The 15,170-nt window shown below is 39.6% G+C and overlaps 1 protein-coding gene across 2 annotated transcripts in view; it reads left to right on the top strand.

Moving 5' to 3' along the window:
* ADAMTSL1 (ADAMTS like 1) overlaps window positions 1-15,170 on the top strand; it is a 197,409-nt gene that overhangs the window by 41,494 nt on the left and 140,745 nt on the right. For both annotated transcript variants that reach the window (XM_082074285.1, XM_082074284.1), the window contains exon 4: window positions 640-876. In XM_082074285.1, the coding sequence (XP_081930411.1) occupies window positions 640-876 (237 nt within the window). The remainder of the gene's footprint in view (window positions 1-639; window positions 877-15,170) is intronic.

The raw sequence follows: 15,170 nt of genomic DNA, 5'->3' as shown, positions 1-15,170 counted from the left end.
CTGAGTTCAGAGGAAGGTTTGTATTTCTCACAAAGCTCCTGAAGGATTGATTACCAAAGGGACTTTTTAAAGGTCTTCCCAGCAAAATAATAGTAAGTTTCCCAATTGTGCAAGTTATGAAGTCTTAGGTTAAAGAAATGCAAATATATATTTAGTTTTTCTGATTCTTGTTGCCTTACCAACTGATTTAGGTCACTGAAGGCGGAAAAAAAGCTAGTGTAGAGAGCTTAAATAAACAAGCAATTAAATAATGTATTTCTTTTTTCTTTCTCTTCAAACGAAGGGGAAAAGTTGGATGCGAGTAGCCATGCACACACACTTCTCTGCATATGTGCACAAGTGGAAAGAGATTTAGCAAGAGCATTTGGGGGCTGTGGTTAAGACACGTACAGTGCATTTCTTGTCCCAAGCATATTTACACATGGTCTTGATGTTCTTTCAATACTTTTGTGGAAAGAAGAAAGAAAGACGTAATTATCCAGTTAAATTATGTGTAGCTGCAGCTATTTCAATCAGTCGTCTTTGTCTAAACAAAAAAACTCTCAACATCTGGCAGCTGTGGAGCAGAGCTGGCTGCATGATACTGCAACTGGCTGTCCCAAATAGACCTTCTGACCTTTTATTCTTTCTTTTTTGCAGGACTGCCCACCAGAAGCAGGTGATTTTCGTGCCCAGCAGTGCTCCGCTCACAACGATGTCAAGTACCAGGGACAGTTTTATGAGTGGCTCCCCATCTCTAATGACCCCGACAACCCATGTTCACTCAAGTGCCAGGCCAGAGGAGCAGCTCTGGTTGTGGAGCTGGCACCGAAGGTTCTGGATGGGACCCGGTGCTACACTGAATCCCTGGACATGTGCATCAGTGGCTTGTGCCAGGTAAGGAGAGAGGCCCTACCCTAACACCTTTCTTCATGACTCCTCCCCTCACATCTCTCTCACACGCTCACTTTCTCTTCTCCTTCATATTTGTGTCATCTTAGGTTCTTAATTTTAATCATATCTTTTCATTCTCTTAAGCTGGCTTCTGCTACCTTGTTTGGAAGAGGTGTATAATTTCAAAGGTTATTTTCTCACTTGATGGTCTTTCCTTGGGGTTTTTTTTGTGGAACATATTCTTGGTTTTCAAACTATTTTGTACAGTTAACTCCAGTAGAAGATCCCATTTTAAAGCATTGTAGGAAAATAATGTTTTAGCTTTTAATTTGTATATACAAATGCTTTCCAAGTCTACAAAATTACATTATCTTTGAGGATTATTGCTCCCTGTAAGTCACAAATTATATAGCAGTAGATGAGGGACTAAACTGGAAAATCTGCCATAGATTTGCTACAGGACTAAGCAAGCTGCCACATCTCCTTGGGCCACTGCTTCTGTGTTTGTTAAAGTGAGATACAGGGACTTTTTAACCCTTTATTTCACAGCACATGGAGATTTATTGATAATTCAAACAACTTATTGACAACCTAATTCAGTTTTGTATTACTTTAGTGCTTTTACTTATATATTGCTACTCTTCTGAATGTATCCACATCAGACTTCAGTCTCCTGAACCACATGTAGGCTATAGGATGATGGCGAGGAGAGCGTTTGCGCCATGTCTGTTAAGGATTGAGCACATCTGAATGTCAGAAAAGGTTGTGTCTAGATTTGTGTTTCAGTGCCCAGCCTCCCCCAAACCTATGTGGACTCGACGTGTTGTTGGCTTTCTAGTGTATTTTCAGCCACTTTTTATGCCTTTGGAAGCTTTCCTCCATATTTCCTTTCTCATTGATTTTCTGTTCTGAGCCAGAAGCAGTCCTGCAGCAAATGAGACAAAGTAGTCAGTTACAGGGCTAATCTCATTTATGTTCTGCAGAAGGCATCATCTAGACCTCTTGACCTCAGCTGAGTGCACAAGTTTCTGAAAATTCCAAATTGCCTAATGAGACAGACTAATTTCAGTCTTTTTTTGTGTTTACTAGTCTTTTAAAAACTTAACTGGAGGCTCAGTAATCTGGGTGGGAAAATGATTCGAAGTATTCTGCCTGTAGTGGCCTGGAAATTAGGAGCAGTGCATTCAGGCTGTGTGTCAGGCTGATTTCTGTTTTGGTCCAATATGAAGCCTTCCCTTAGGAACAGTGCTCATAAGCATTCATTACTAAAACAAATACATTTGCATTCTCATGACATTTCTTACTTCTGGAAGACTGAAGATACCTGCACTATTACAATTATGAGGACTGATGGTATTTCTTAACTGTCTCTGTGGCTAAGGCAAGTATTTTGAAAACAGACAAGTACACTAGCACTGAAGTCCCTGGGGGATTTCAGTTAAACTAACTCCTTCCTTCAATACCCTAGAGAATAGGGTAGAATAATTTTTAATGCATGAACAAAATGTGTGTTTTTCATGCTCTTCAGCATCCAGTTTCTTCATGTACATTTTCCATGTAGTTTACAATTACTGCATCATTTTTGAGGATAGACAAAAAAATAAATTAAGGTACAAATGCTCCTCCTGCATTCTTCACAGTGAATAATTTTATATCATTGGGTGTGTTAAATTTAAAACAGCTCGAAGTATTCTTTTCACAGTGCATGTCTGCTAGCCAATCTAATCTTTCTGACAGTAGAGGTACTGTATTAGAAAGTTCATAACTACATTTGGCCTAATTGTTTACTTTAGGACAAGTGCTTTACTATCCATCACAGCAATAGCTAATACTACCTAAGCAGTCCAGAAAGTTAAACAGTATGAAATTTCCCAGAATTAATGGTGAACCTTCTTTGAAAGTGTCATTCTTCCATGGTCTCTATAAAGGGCCTTTTAAAAGAATGGGAAACAGCAGTAGCACAGAAGAACAACAAGGAGCATTCTTGCTCTGTAACATATGTGTGACTAAGATTTCTTTTGTAAGCGTAGTGAAGATATGTAAATTACAGAGGAGACAAAATACTATTTTAGAAGATATTTCTATGCTTTTGTAATAGTAGCTGCAGGCTATCACTTACCTAAAATTGTTAACACACTCTAAACACAACAGTCACAGGTCTCACTAGTTTGTGAGAGTTCACAATGGTCCTAGAGGTTCACCAGGATTTTTGTGATGTGTCTGCCTGATTTGGGACAGTGCAGCAGACTGCTATAACAATATGGTTTGTCACAACTGCAAAAAATGCAGCCTCCTGAGACTGCATTCGGTCTAAGGTCCTGAAGATTAAAAGTGGAATTACATCGGTTAACAGGTTCTTTGCAAGAATTACACTTTCTCAGTGTTGAAGAGGTATATTATCTGGATTGCTCGGAACAATACTACTGAAAGCAACTTCTAAGTTTGCCAACCTATTGGGCTTGCATTGATCCAAGTATTATTTAACTGGGTCTTTATTACAGAGAAGTATTTGGAATTTCATAGTATGTTCTGACATTACACTCCTAGGTATGATTTTTTTACACTGCAGGCGGCAACCAAGAAGGAACTTTTTCTAGAATCATAGAATCATTTGGTTGGAAGAGACCTTCAAGGTCATCAAGTCCAACCATAAAAGCATATATGTATATACACAAATATATATAACATATATATATGACATATATATATAAACATATAAGTATGCTTATTCAATTACACTCTGTGCAAGAATCCTGAATTAATTAAAGTGGCATTAAGGTCAGTGTATGCTTATGTAGACATAGTGTTTTTTTTCCCAGTGGATCAAACAATTGTTTCAACTGTCTGAATGAACTGCAGGGCTGTTTCCTCCTATACAAGATATGGGCTAGCCTGTGCCCTGTGGTGTGCTCACAAGTTGTTCCTGAGGTTATTAATGGCAGAAATTAAGAGTTAGTTGTCTTGCCTTCTGTGTGTATCAGTACTTTTTCCTGATTAAAAGGTGCTGGTTTTCACTTCTGTTGTCACATTTGTTCACAAGATGAAACATTTGGAAATTACAAGAACCCGCTCTCATGTTCATCCTTTCATTTTTCATGTTGTCTGGAGGTTTAGAATTATTAGTAGCTTAGTGGCATATCTATAAGTCTTTGTTTAACTACTAGTTATTGAGTTGAAGTCACCTGGCCACCTACCAGTTAAAGTCAGAAGATACTTCTGATTGTATTCAGGACAAGCAAAGCCAGCATTGTGTGTAGAACAAGCCATATCCCTGAATGCTTAGACATTCTAAAAAATATGTTTAAATTATTTTTGTTTACATAGGTAAGGTGTGTGAGAGGTTATGCAGTTGCTCATTCAGTGTTACACACACCTCATGGCATAGGGTGATATACATGACTGTGCCAGTCCAGAAATCACACAAGCTGTGAGTGCCTTGCCTGCCCCCATATTACATAAGCATAAATGTATTTATCTTCCACTAAGAGATGGGCTATATTGTGCCACTCTTCTTTGTGTAAAACACCTAGAAAAATAACAATAAATCATTTATGAGCTTTATTTTCTTTCTTTCTGGAGTTTTACTTTAAAATCCATAGATAACAGAACATCATTTTTTGAAAGAAAAACTCTTTTTGTAATGTCTTTTATTTCTTCTTAATTATCTTTTTCCTCCTAACCATTCTAAATTCATTTCTATACAGATATCTGTGTCATTTTGGTCTTTTTTATTATTTCTTCTTTTTTAAAGAAATACAGATTATTTCTCAGATGTAATCTATGTGTCCCAAAAGATACAGTATGCCCCATTGATATAATGCAACTAGCTTGAACCACCATGCTGATGTCAGTAGAATGGTCTTTAAGAGAAACAGAGCTTTAATGTTCTGCATCAGGAAATGTTTATATAGAGTAAATTCATGGGGATCCAGAGCATAACACATTTTAAAGCTTCCAATTTCTTGTTAGTTTTCCCTGTTTTCAAAATAAAATCTTACACTTTAAATCTATTATTGAGTTTTTGAGGGTATAAGCAATTTCCCTCTCCTCTCCTCTCCTCTCCTCTCCTCTCCTCTCCTCTCCTCTCCTCTCCTCTCCTCTCCTCTCCTCTCCTCTCCTCTCCTCTCCTCTCCTCTCCTCTCCTCTCCTCTCCTCTCCTCTCCTCTCCTCTCCTCTCCTCTCCTCTCCTCTCCTCTCCTCTCCTCTCCTCTCCTTCCCCTTCCCCTTCCCCTTCCCCTTCTCCCCCTTCCCCTTCCCCTTCTCCCCCTTCCCCTTCTCCCCCTTCCCCTTCTCCCCCTTCCCCTTCCCCTTCTTCCCCTTCCCCTTCTTCCCCTTCCCCTTCCTCCCCTTCCCCTTCCCCTTCTTTCCCTTCCCCTATCCCTCCTTTCCCTTTCCCTTTCCCTTTCCCTTTCCCTTTCCCTTTCCCTTTCCCTTTCCCTTTCCCTTTCCCTTTCCCTTTCCCTTTCCCTTTCCCTTTCCCTTTCCCTTTCCCTTTCCCTCTCCTCACCTCCCCTCTCCCATCACTGCTTACTGCATCTCTAACACATATTCTCCCTTGCTTGTTCACTTAAGCACCTGCCTGTTATTGCAGCTCTTTCTTCCCTCACACTTTCACCCTTTGGGTTCTAGACAAAGACCAGCCAGGTTGCAGCACTGGATAGAGGAATATGTCCCCTTATGCTCTGGGAGGCGTCTGCCTCACACACCTATAACACATGAAACTTACTGGTGAAAACAAAATGTCATACCTTTCATCCAGTTTCCCTAACACAATAAAAAAATCTTGGATTTCTCTCTCCGTTTCTACTGAAGGGGAAATACTCCATTTTAATTTTTGACTTCTTCTATTTTCCTTGTCACTTTCACTTGTTCTTCCTGTTATCATAGTCTTCATACTTGTTTCTCTCTCAATTTCATTTTTGTCTTCTGCTTGTATGAATTCCACAAATGTTCCTTTTGTTTATTCTGGCAAAGAAGAACAAGATCAGTCTTTGCTTTCTAAGGTGGGCGATGAAGAATTATCAAAGGCTTCTTCTTTCTCCAGTACTAATGGCAGAATCTGCATGTTGCTGTATTTACATCAGATTTTTTTTAAAAAATAGCTATTATGGTATTTAATAAATTTGTGTCCAGAAAGGAAGATGCTGTGCAGTGTTTCCAAAAAGCAGTTTGTATCAATAGCACAGCCAAATCCTCATCTGATGTAAATGAGCATTGCTTCCCTGGAGTAACATTCATGGACCAGATGCTTGCAGTCTGGGCAGTCTCTTATGTACACATGTAGAATGGCCCTCCTCCTCGGCTCTCCTTTCTCCTCCCCAGCCCAGGGATCCCAGCTTCACAGGAACCAGGAAAGTGAAAATATGGCAGTTTCCCTGTCCACAGAGAATTGCTGCCTCCCCTCCAGTCTCACAGACATTTATTATTTTCATGTACTTTTCTTTCTGGTGTGGCTGGTTTTGTGTTTTAGTTTTTGGTTTTGTTGTTGTTGTTGGGGTTTTTGTGGTTCGTTTTGTTTTGTTTTGGTTTTTTGGTGGTCTTCTATGGTTGGTGTTTTGTTTTGGTTGGTTGGTTGGTTGGTTGGTTGGTTGGTTGGTTGGTTGGTTGGTTGGTTTTTGGCCTGCAATATAAGTCACAGCAACGTTTGTAGTCTGGGGTCTTGCTTTAAATGTTTTGGCCACAGCACAGAACAACAGGAGTCCTTCTCCCTGAAAAATCATTACAACCTCTACAAAGCTTATGTAATTTTCACATTGAAAGGTTAGACATAGAAAATGCACATAACCAGAACACTCCTTTTTGGCTAACTATTGAAAGTGCGCAAATATGTAAGATCTCCTGTCAAATCCTGTCCTGTATCAAAAATAGCGTGGTCAGCAGGACAAGGGAAGTGATCCTTCCCCTGTACTCTGCATTGGTGAGGCCACACCTGGAGTATTGTGTTCAGTTCTGGGCCCCTCAGTTCAGGAAAGACATTGAAGTGCTGGAGCGGGTCCAGAGAAGAGCAACACGACTGGTGAAGGGACTTGAACACAAGACCTATGGAGAGAGGCTGAAGGAGCTGGGGTTGTTTAGTCTGGAGAAGAGGAGGCTTAGAGGTGACCTCATCACTCTCTATAACTACCTGAAGGGAAGTTATAGCCAGGTGGGGATTGGTCTCTTCTCCCAAGCAGTAAGCAATAGGACAAGGGGGCATGGGCTTAAACTCTGCCAGGGGAAATTTAGGCTGGATATTAGAAAGAAATTCTTTACAGAGAGAGTGGTCAGGCATTGGAATGGCCTGCCCAGGGAGGTGGTGGACTCACCATCCCTGGAGGTTTTTAAACTGAGATTGGACATGGCACTTAGTGCCATGATCTAATAAACGGACTAGAGTTGGACCAAGGGTTGGACTTGATGATCTCTGAGGTCTTTTCCAACCCAGTCGATTCTGTGATTCTGTGAAAGGCAAAAAGTGTAGCCTCTCTCTGAAAGATAGTGTAAATTTTATTGCAAAAACTTGAAAAAAAAAAAAAAGTGATGCTACAATTAATGGCAATATTTAGTTGAATGGTGCCTATTAAAGAGTCAAAAACAGTCTTACTAGCCCAAGCAATTGAGGAGATGCATGTCAGGGATGTGTTAAACACTGACTGGTTTCTTATGCATGCAGGTGCATAAGACCTCTTGACTCCTTTAAATTTCTTCAAAGAATCAAGGTAAAAGAGGTCTACATTTGTTTTCTGTTATTTCAGCATAAACCGGGAATAATTTTACCAGTCTCAGACTGTCCTGCTCTTGAAAAACCAACTCTGATTCTAATTATATGAGTATTGTTATTACTACTGCTATTATTGTTGTTATTTTTATTAAAGATCATGAAATTATTTCATATATATGGTGGAATAAAAGAATGAACCATATTATAGCCCTAATAGCATAATTAGATCCAATGATTAAAAGGCTGATAATTTCTAATGAGGCCTTTAAGTAAGTTTGTCACTACAAAAACAGTTGTTCAGGACTGGAAAAAGCACTTTTGTTTCTTCTCCCAAAAACTTTCTCAATTTCATTCTTTCAGTTTTACAAGTTGTTAAAGAGAGGTGCATCCCAAAAATGCTTAACTTAACATCTACTATTTATGATAGTATTAAATTGCTCTTTACAGTTCTACTACTAAATACTACTAGACATACTTTTTAAATTTTCTGATTTATTGATTCCTAATACCTGTCTCGTGCTCAGCTGCATAGTAAATTCAAGTTAGCTGACAACAAGCTTAATTACCTGAGTTACTTTTCACAGACAATGAAAAGTACCTGTAACGTGTCAGTGCATGGACACCAGCATACTGTGGACACAGGCTGAAAACCACAGAGCTAAAAAAAAAAAACCAAAACAACAGAAAAGATTATTTAATAGAGTGCAATAGATAGCTACAGCTTGTTTATTTTTGAAGTCAGGATTGCAATAGAATTGTAGCCAAAAAAACCTATGTTGAATTTCCAAAGCTATCATGCATCTCAAACTGAGGCAGTGAATGCAGTGAGTTAAAAAATATTTTTCTAGAAGTATATTGAGGATAGTTTCATACAGCTTCTTGACAAAATAAAACATATTTGTTTCAAAGATTATCAAGTACTGTTCGTTACTATTTTGATGTTATTTATTTGCTGTTCTAAATCTGTGATAGGTGAAGTAATTGATTGTGAATGGAGATTCACCTTCTGGATGGTCATATGCTGTTTTGATTGGTACGGTCTGTAGATTTAATAGGTGAAATAAGAACATACAAAAAATGTGATAAATGGGAACAGGAGTTTGAAGCTTCCACACCTGTCTCTTCCCATATCCTTCTTTATAGATTTTTTGCAGGCTTTTTTACAATAAAGATATATTTTGTTATATAGTTTTCCCACTGCATACTTACCATGTTATTATGTCATATATATATATATATATATATATATATACGCATACTTCAATGGTTATGTAGGCTTGCATGCTTTTCTAATTTTTTTCACCACAGAGATTACACTGGCTGGTGCATAATGTCAGAAGGGTGGAAATATCTGCTCTCCTTTAGATAGACAACTATGCTATATTGCCTGTCTATCATAATTTCAGGATGCATAGTCTCTTTTCCCTCTACAAAGTGTTGTTGCATGGATCTTTTCCTTTTTCCAACTCAGTCCAAAATACAAACAGTGCCACTTAACACTGTGTTTGGTGTGTTGGTGAATGGATATTGTACTCACTGGCACAGTAAAAATGCTTGATACAGCTAAAATAAGGATTTAAAGAACACAGATTAAGTGGTCACCTCAGCAGGCTCTTGAGGGCTCATGAAACTGTCTTGGGCCATGACCGTTGCTGTGGGATGCACCAGGGGCACTGCTGCAGAAATTGGCACCTGGGGCCATGGCTGTTCCTAGTCCTTCCTTAGCTTGGGACCTCATTTCTTTGCATGCCCTCTTCAGACCCTTCACCTCCAGTCTGAAGGAAGGAGAAAGCCAGGACTCTTTCCTACTGTCTCTGATGCCCTAGAAGAAAATGGCCTGCGTTTTTCCATCCTGTAATATTAAAGGCTATTCTCATCCACGCTTGTTACTAGTAACACTGGGGATCATGTGCTTATTTTGACAAGATTCCATTTTTCTACAGTTTAATTTGGCATATTATCTAACTGTGGAAACTCTGAGAGACAGCAACTTCCAGGAAGAGATTTTTACCTGTGTTGCTGTTTTACATTCACACAAGAGGACTGAAAGTGCCTGTCATTTGCCCATTTGATGGCAAAGTGGAGAAATGAATGGCCTTTGTTCCATTAATTCTCTACAAACAGGCATCATTTGTGTTTCTACCAGTGTGTATTCATTTTTAGAGGCATTCAGTCCCCCATAACAGCTTCCAGTAATGATCTTTTTCTTCTGCCAAAACTGTGACAGAAGTCAGGTTAAAACAAAGGAAAGCATTGGGAGAAAAAGAAGTCTAGGTATTTACATGTTGCTGGGATTTCAGTCTCCTGTAGTTCAGCTATTTCTGGCTTCTGTTTGTAGCTGTATTTTTTTTTTTTCCTGAGCTATAAAACACCAGAAGAATAATGCAAAAGGTGTAATAATAGCTGTATTATTTAGGCAAGAGGGTGACTATTTTTCTTCAGACAAGAATAAAGCATTATAACAGGATCAGTTCTAAGTTGTCTTTCAGTTTAGCCCAGCCTTTTGACATGATGATTATAATGGCTTTCCAGTTTCTGATGTCTGCACCAAGCTACTGGGCCTAAATGCTCAAAATGAATCCATGTTTTTTTTTTTTTTAAATGTATTCAAATCTAGATAACTTATGGGGAGATAACATTTCAGAAATTACTGAATTTTTGATTTCTTATGATCATGTGCTTTTGAACTTTGTCAGCCTGAATAGCTGAACTGCTGATTGAACTCTTTGTCTAGTACTCTCCATCCTTATCTACCTCACGTTCTGTGGATAACAAATCTTAATTTTGTTTTCTTGTTGATTAATATCATTGTTCTGAGATGAAAGAAATAGCTTTTCTCCCAGCATGACATCTTTCCAGCACACAGAAAGGAGTGGGGTGGAGAACCTAATGACTCATATGTGTGATAGCCAAATACTTAAATTGCTATCATCGTGCCAGGTAACAACATTTTTGTGGCAGAGTGGCAAGGAAATGAGGATATGTTTATTGTGTGAAAGAATCCACATTTGCATTATTAGAACTCCACTCCCCTGCATTGAGCTCTCAGCTTTCCATTTTATGGTCCAAAAGAGATTGACACCACTGCAAAGACATTTTGTTCTAGTCTTTCAACAGAAACAATACCGCCTGTTACTCCCAAGTAGACAAACTGTCGACTGTGGGTATGTCTTTGACCAGCAGCACATAGAACACCTCCCTTTGCTGTGGCGGGGGGTGGAGGAACATTGTCATTTTGGGGGCTTAGCAAAACGAAGAAATTCAAAAGAGCAGCTTGGAGACTCCTAAGGGTTCTGTTACAGTTACCATGAAGTCATCTATGTCCAAGTATTTCCTTAGCACACCTAAAAACCTGAGGTGTGTAGTGTGGCACAGAGGATTTAGTGCTGTGCCAAGATAGCAAGATGTCAGCACTGGCTGGGCAGTTTTGAGAGTTCCCACCAAACCAGATATGTGGTTCTCAACAAAGACCATTGCAAGGCTCCTAGCTACTGTGAAGATCCAGGACAGGGGGGACTGCAGGTATTTCAGCTAATTTCCTCTGTTGTCCCAAGCATCTTCTCATACAGCTTGCATGCACTGCTCTTACACACTGAGCAGCAGGTTGGAATACCATATAGACTGAAGAGTTTCAGCAATAGTTTGGGGACATGCAGTCTCTCTCAAATATTTAAACTGTGGGTGAAGTCCGTTACTTGATAACTCAGATTATGTGACTGCTTGAAGCAGCATAAGTCTGTGCTGGCACTGTTAGTAGCAAGGCACTGCAGCTGTATCCTGGACAGAGGACCAGCTCATACCAGCAAAACACACCTGTCTCAGTAGGGACATCCAACAGAGGAAAGGTCTGAGTGGGAATATCAAGCATGTCATGAAGTCACCAGAGTTGACAAAGGACAAAGTCAAATGTAGTGTGTCACAAGTGCCAGTTAAATGCTTTTATAATTTAGTGCTTCATGGTCTAGGAGAAGAGAATGGGTCCAGGGGGCAGACTTTGTTGAATTTACTTTCGGTTTCTCAAGGATGTTTTTCTAAGGAAGCTGAAGGAGAGCTGCCTTGATGAGTTTTGACTTATAACGGCCTTTGCAATCACCTTCTGTTGTATTATACCCATCTTCTACAAAACCTGGCAAATCTTTTCCCTGGAAATGCTAAGAAAGCCATCTATGCAGACAGGATGCGCCATTCTTTAGGAGAAAATCAAACATTTCAATAATGGCCTGCTATAGAGCACTGGCTAAAATAAAAAAAAAAAAAAAAAAAAAATTAGGGTTTTTTATTCTCTTTCATCAACAAGAGCACAAGTATGAAAGAATAAAGCAGAAACTCATTCTTACTCTGGCAGCATATGGCTATGTGAACTCAAGTCCAACCAAAACCAAAGAAAAGTGTGAATGGAATGGAAAAGTGCACATGAATAATCACAAAAGCCTCTTTCCATGTCATCAGAGGATGAATGAGATAGGGCTTCATTTCCATATCTGTGGGCTCTCCTGTGTTGGCCCACACAGTAAACTGGTCAGTTATGTATGACTGAACCTGAAAAATTCAGTCTTTTTTATCCTTCTAATGAAATTTGCATATAAGGATAGGAGTTGCCATTTTCCCACGTCCAGTATTTTAGTGCCTCTATAAGTCCTCATTTAGAAGTTGTAGCTTTTAAATTGATTTAATTGCTTCTTTCTAAGTCAGGTGCAGTTTCAGAATGAGTTTACATTTATTCCTTTCGCTGAGGGAAGCCTGACAAATAGGAATTTCTCTTGAGTTCATTCTGCTGCTGGGTGTTTGTTTTTTACTTCTAGAGGTTTGGCTGAATAGCTGATTCTCAATTGTGTCTGACATGCAGGTCAGGTGGAGGCACCACAGAGGTCTTAGTCTAGGCTTAGAAAGAGTAATAACAGGGAACGCTTGCCAGCTGGGAATGATGGCTTTATAGGGCAGATACTAAGCAGGATCTGCCAATCGGTTCTGGTGTATCAGTTGTAGATAAGACAATAAGCAACAACAAATCGTTGAGCTTGCCAGCCACGTGCTTAGTGCGTTGGAAGGTGGATCTCAGTTACTTCAGTGATCATGTTTAACAATTTGGCTACTGATCAGTGACTGAAGTTTGTTTACATTGTCTGAACAGTTGCAAGTTGTGTTTGGCTCAAGTGTCAAGTGAATACATTGATTGCACATGTCACTGGGCCTGCCATTACAAGCTTGGTTACAAATCACCTTATCATTGTGAAAATCTTAGTGTCTTCAGTTATAGTTGCTGATTGCGGTGTGCTTGCACCTAAATTCCTTGAGACACAGGAGGATCCTGCTTGGTGCTTGGTGCTGCACAAGACTGCCTGTCACAAGATAATGTTGGCAGGCTGCGAACTGTCATCACAAGGTGTCAGTGAACGGAAGGGCAGATACCACTTCAACAGGGGCTGCGAGTCCCTGTATCACAGACACTAGTCCGGTTCCAGTTTGCTGTACAGCCTGGAGCTTGTTCTCTCCACAATAAATTAAAGAGTACAACAGATCTTCATCCCGACTGTAAAGCAGGATTTTGGACCCAGTTGAAACAGTGGCTCTGATCCAAAACTTTCTTCAGCTGAGCAGTGACAATCAACACAAGTCCCATATTGAGCCCCACATTAGTATCTATCTGAAGGGCAACTTTGTTTTCCTCAGATTCTCAGAACTTCTTGTGTTTGAACTGCAGACATGCCCTTTGAAAAACAGAGAGATTTATTTATAATTGGCTAGATTTGCAAGCTTGCTTTATTACATTATTTCCTGCCCAGAGTTTCTTAATACTGAATAGAAATTATTATGAAAACTTCTTACTTCAGGGCATTTCCAGGCTAGCAAGGCTGAAGCAGAACCTGTTGTTGCTGGTCCAGTTTTATTTCTGGAAAAATCTGCTAAACTGAGCCAGAGTTCAAGTCCACAAGGGGAACACATACACACATAACGTTCATGCACGCACTCAGCGAGTTAGTTCCAACTCCTGTTGTGGGACTTATAGCCTGATGCTTTTAAACTATACATGAGCAGTTGCTCTGCTAACTTGATTTCCAAGTTTTTCCTGTAGTGTCCTGCAAAAATTATTTTGCTTGTGTATCTCAGAATCAGGAATATCCCTATTTTTCTGTTTTGCCAACTCACTAGCTGTCAGCAGAGTAAAAGCTGAAGTGGAGGGGGGAGAATCAAACTCAGCAGGAAGTATGGGACTTCAGCATAAAATATAATATGGAATCTTTACCTCTGAGCAGAACTGTGGTATCTTGTGCCAGAAAACAGTACAGACTGGGCCAACTAGGGATTAGCTGTCATTATTCTGGCTTTCAGTTGTTAACTTTTTTTATGCTAAACCCACAAAGAGAATAAAAAATGAGCTCACTTCAGAGCTGGTAAAGAACTGGGCAGGGAGTTGGTACTCACCTGTGATTTCCTCCCTCTAGTGCTGCATGGCTGACATCTTCCATACACCGAGAGACCTCCAAAGCTCTGCATGATCTGCCTGTACTGCTATGAGGGCATATAACCACAATAGCAAAGAGCTTCATAAGAACGCCTTTAGAAATATGCAAGAGCTTCATCCAAAGCCTGTTGAACTTATAAGTGCATTTTCTTGATTTTAATGGGGTTTGGATTAGATTGTCAGGGAACTGAATGGAGCCGCTTCTGACATTTTGTGCGGTAACAATCTGCAGTTCAAGCCTCTGACCGCACTTCAGCAATTTGAAACTCAAAAGATTTCAGTGTGGAAAGTCTGTGCTTCATTATCCTGCTTTAAGGGAAGGAAGCTTAGCATGTAACAGAAATGAGTATGAAAACTGCTTACTTCAGAACATTTCCAGGCACAACTTGTTCCAGTAATCCATTTTCATTCCTAATGGGAGCTTCCTTCCCAGCCCTTATGGATTGGAATAGACTTATCTCCCTAAACCCTCCAGGATATGTTAAGACTGGGACTAGAATACATCAGAAAAGGAAGTCTCCATCCCACAGAAACTTCAAAATTTCAACTTTGGTTCTAGTTTCAAACCAAGATGAGGAGATGACATTTCAAAGCTTTTCAGGGAGTGAAATATTCCCCAGACCTCTGTTTTTTTATTACAAACCTTGTCCACCAAACCATTACTCTGAGCTGTAAATTAGAAATACAACATCCTCATTCACTCCTTTGCCTTCCAAGCTGATCAAGCAGTATCTTCCATGGTGCTTGTTTTCATGATGAGTCCTCAAAACCAAAAAATATTTACATTGCTGCAGAATATATTGCCAAAATTAAAGGAATTTTGCTTGAAGAACTTATAGAAGTGACTACACAGAATGCACTGAAAGTATTCCCCAGAATTTGGAACTTTCTTCGGATATAGACTTAGAAATATGTAATATTGCAGAAACTATTGTTTATGCCATAACGAAAAACCAATTAAAAACCATCTAGTCAGATGAGTATGCCCATAGCTCAGTGTCTCGGCAGGCTTTTCTAGCTCTGCAGTGTAAGTAAATCTACTTTTCCTGACATCTGGGTCTCTCCTGGTGTGTCCTATCTTTGGCATTCCTGATAACAGCAATTTCAAAAACCTCCCCTCTGAGTTTTGTTCAT

This window comes from Streptopelia decaocto (assembly GCF_964273445.1).
Source record: "Streptopelia decaocto genome assembly, chromosome: Z".
Lineage (NCBI taxonomy): Eukaryota > Metazoa > Chordata > Aves > Columbiformes > Columbidae > Streptopelia > Streptopelia decaocto.
The sequence above is the reverse complement of the archived record's forward strand: the minus strand, read 5'-3'. Positions and strand labels throughout refer to the sequence as shown.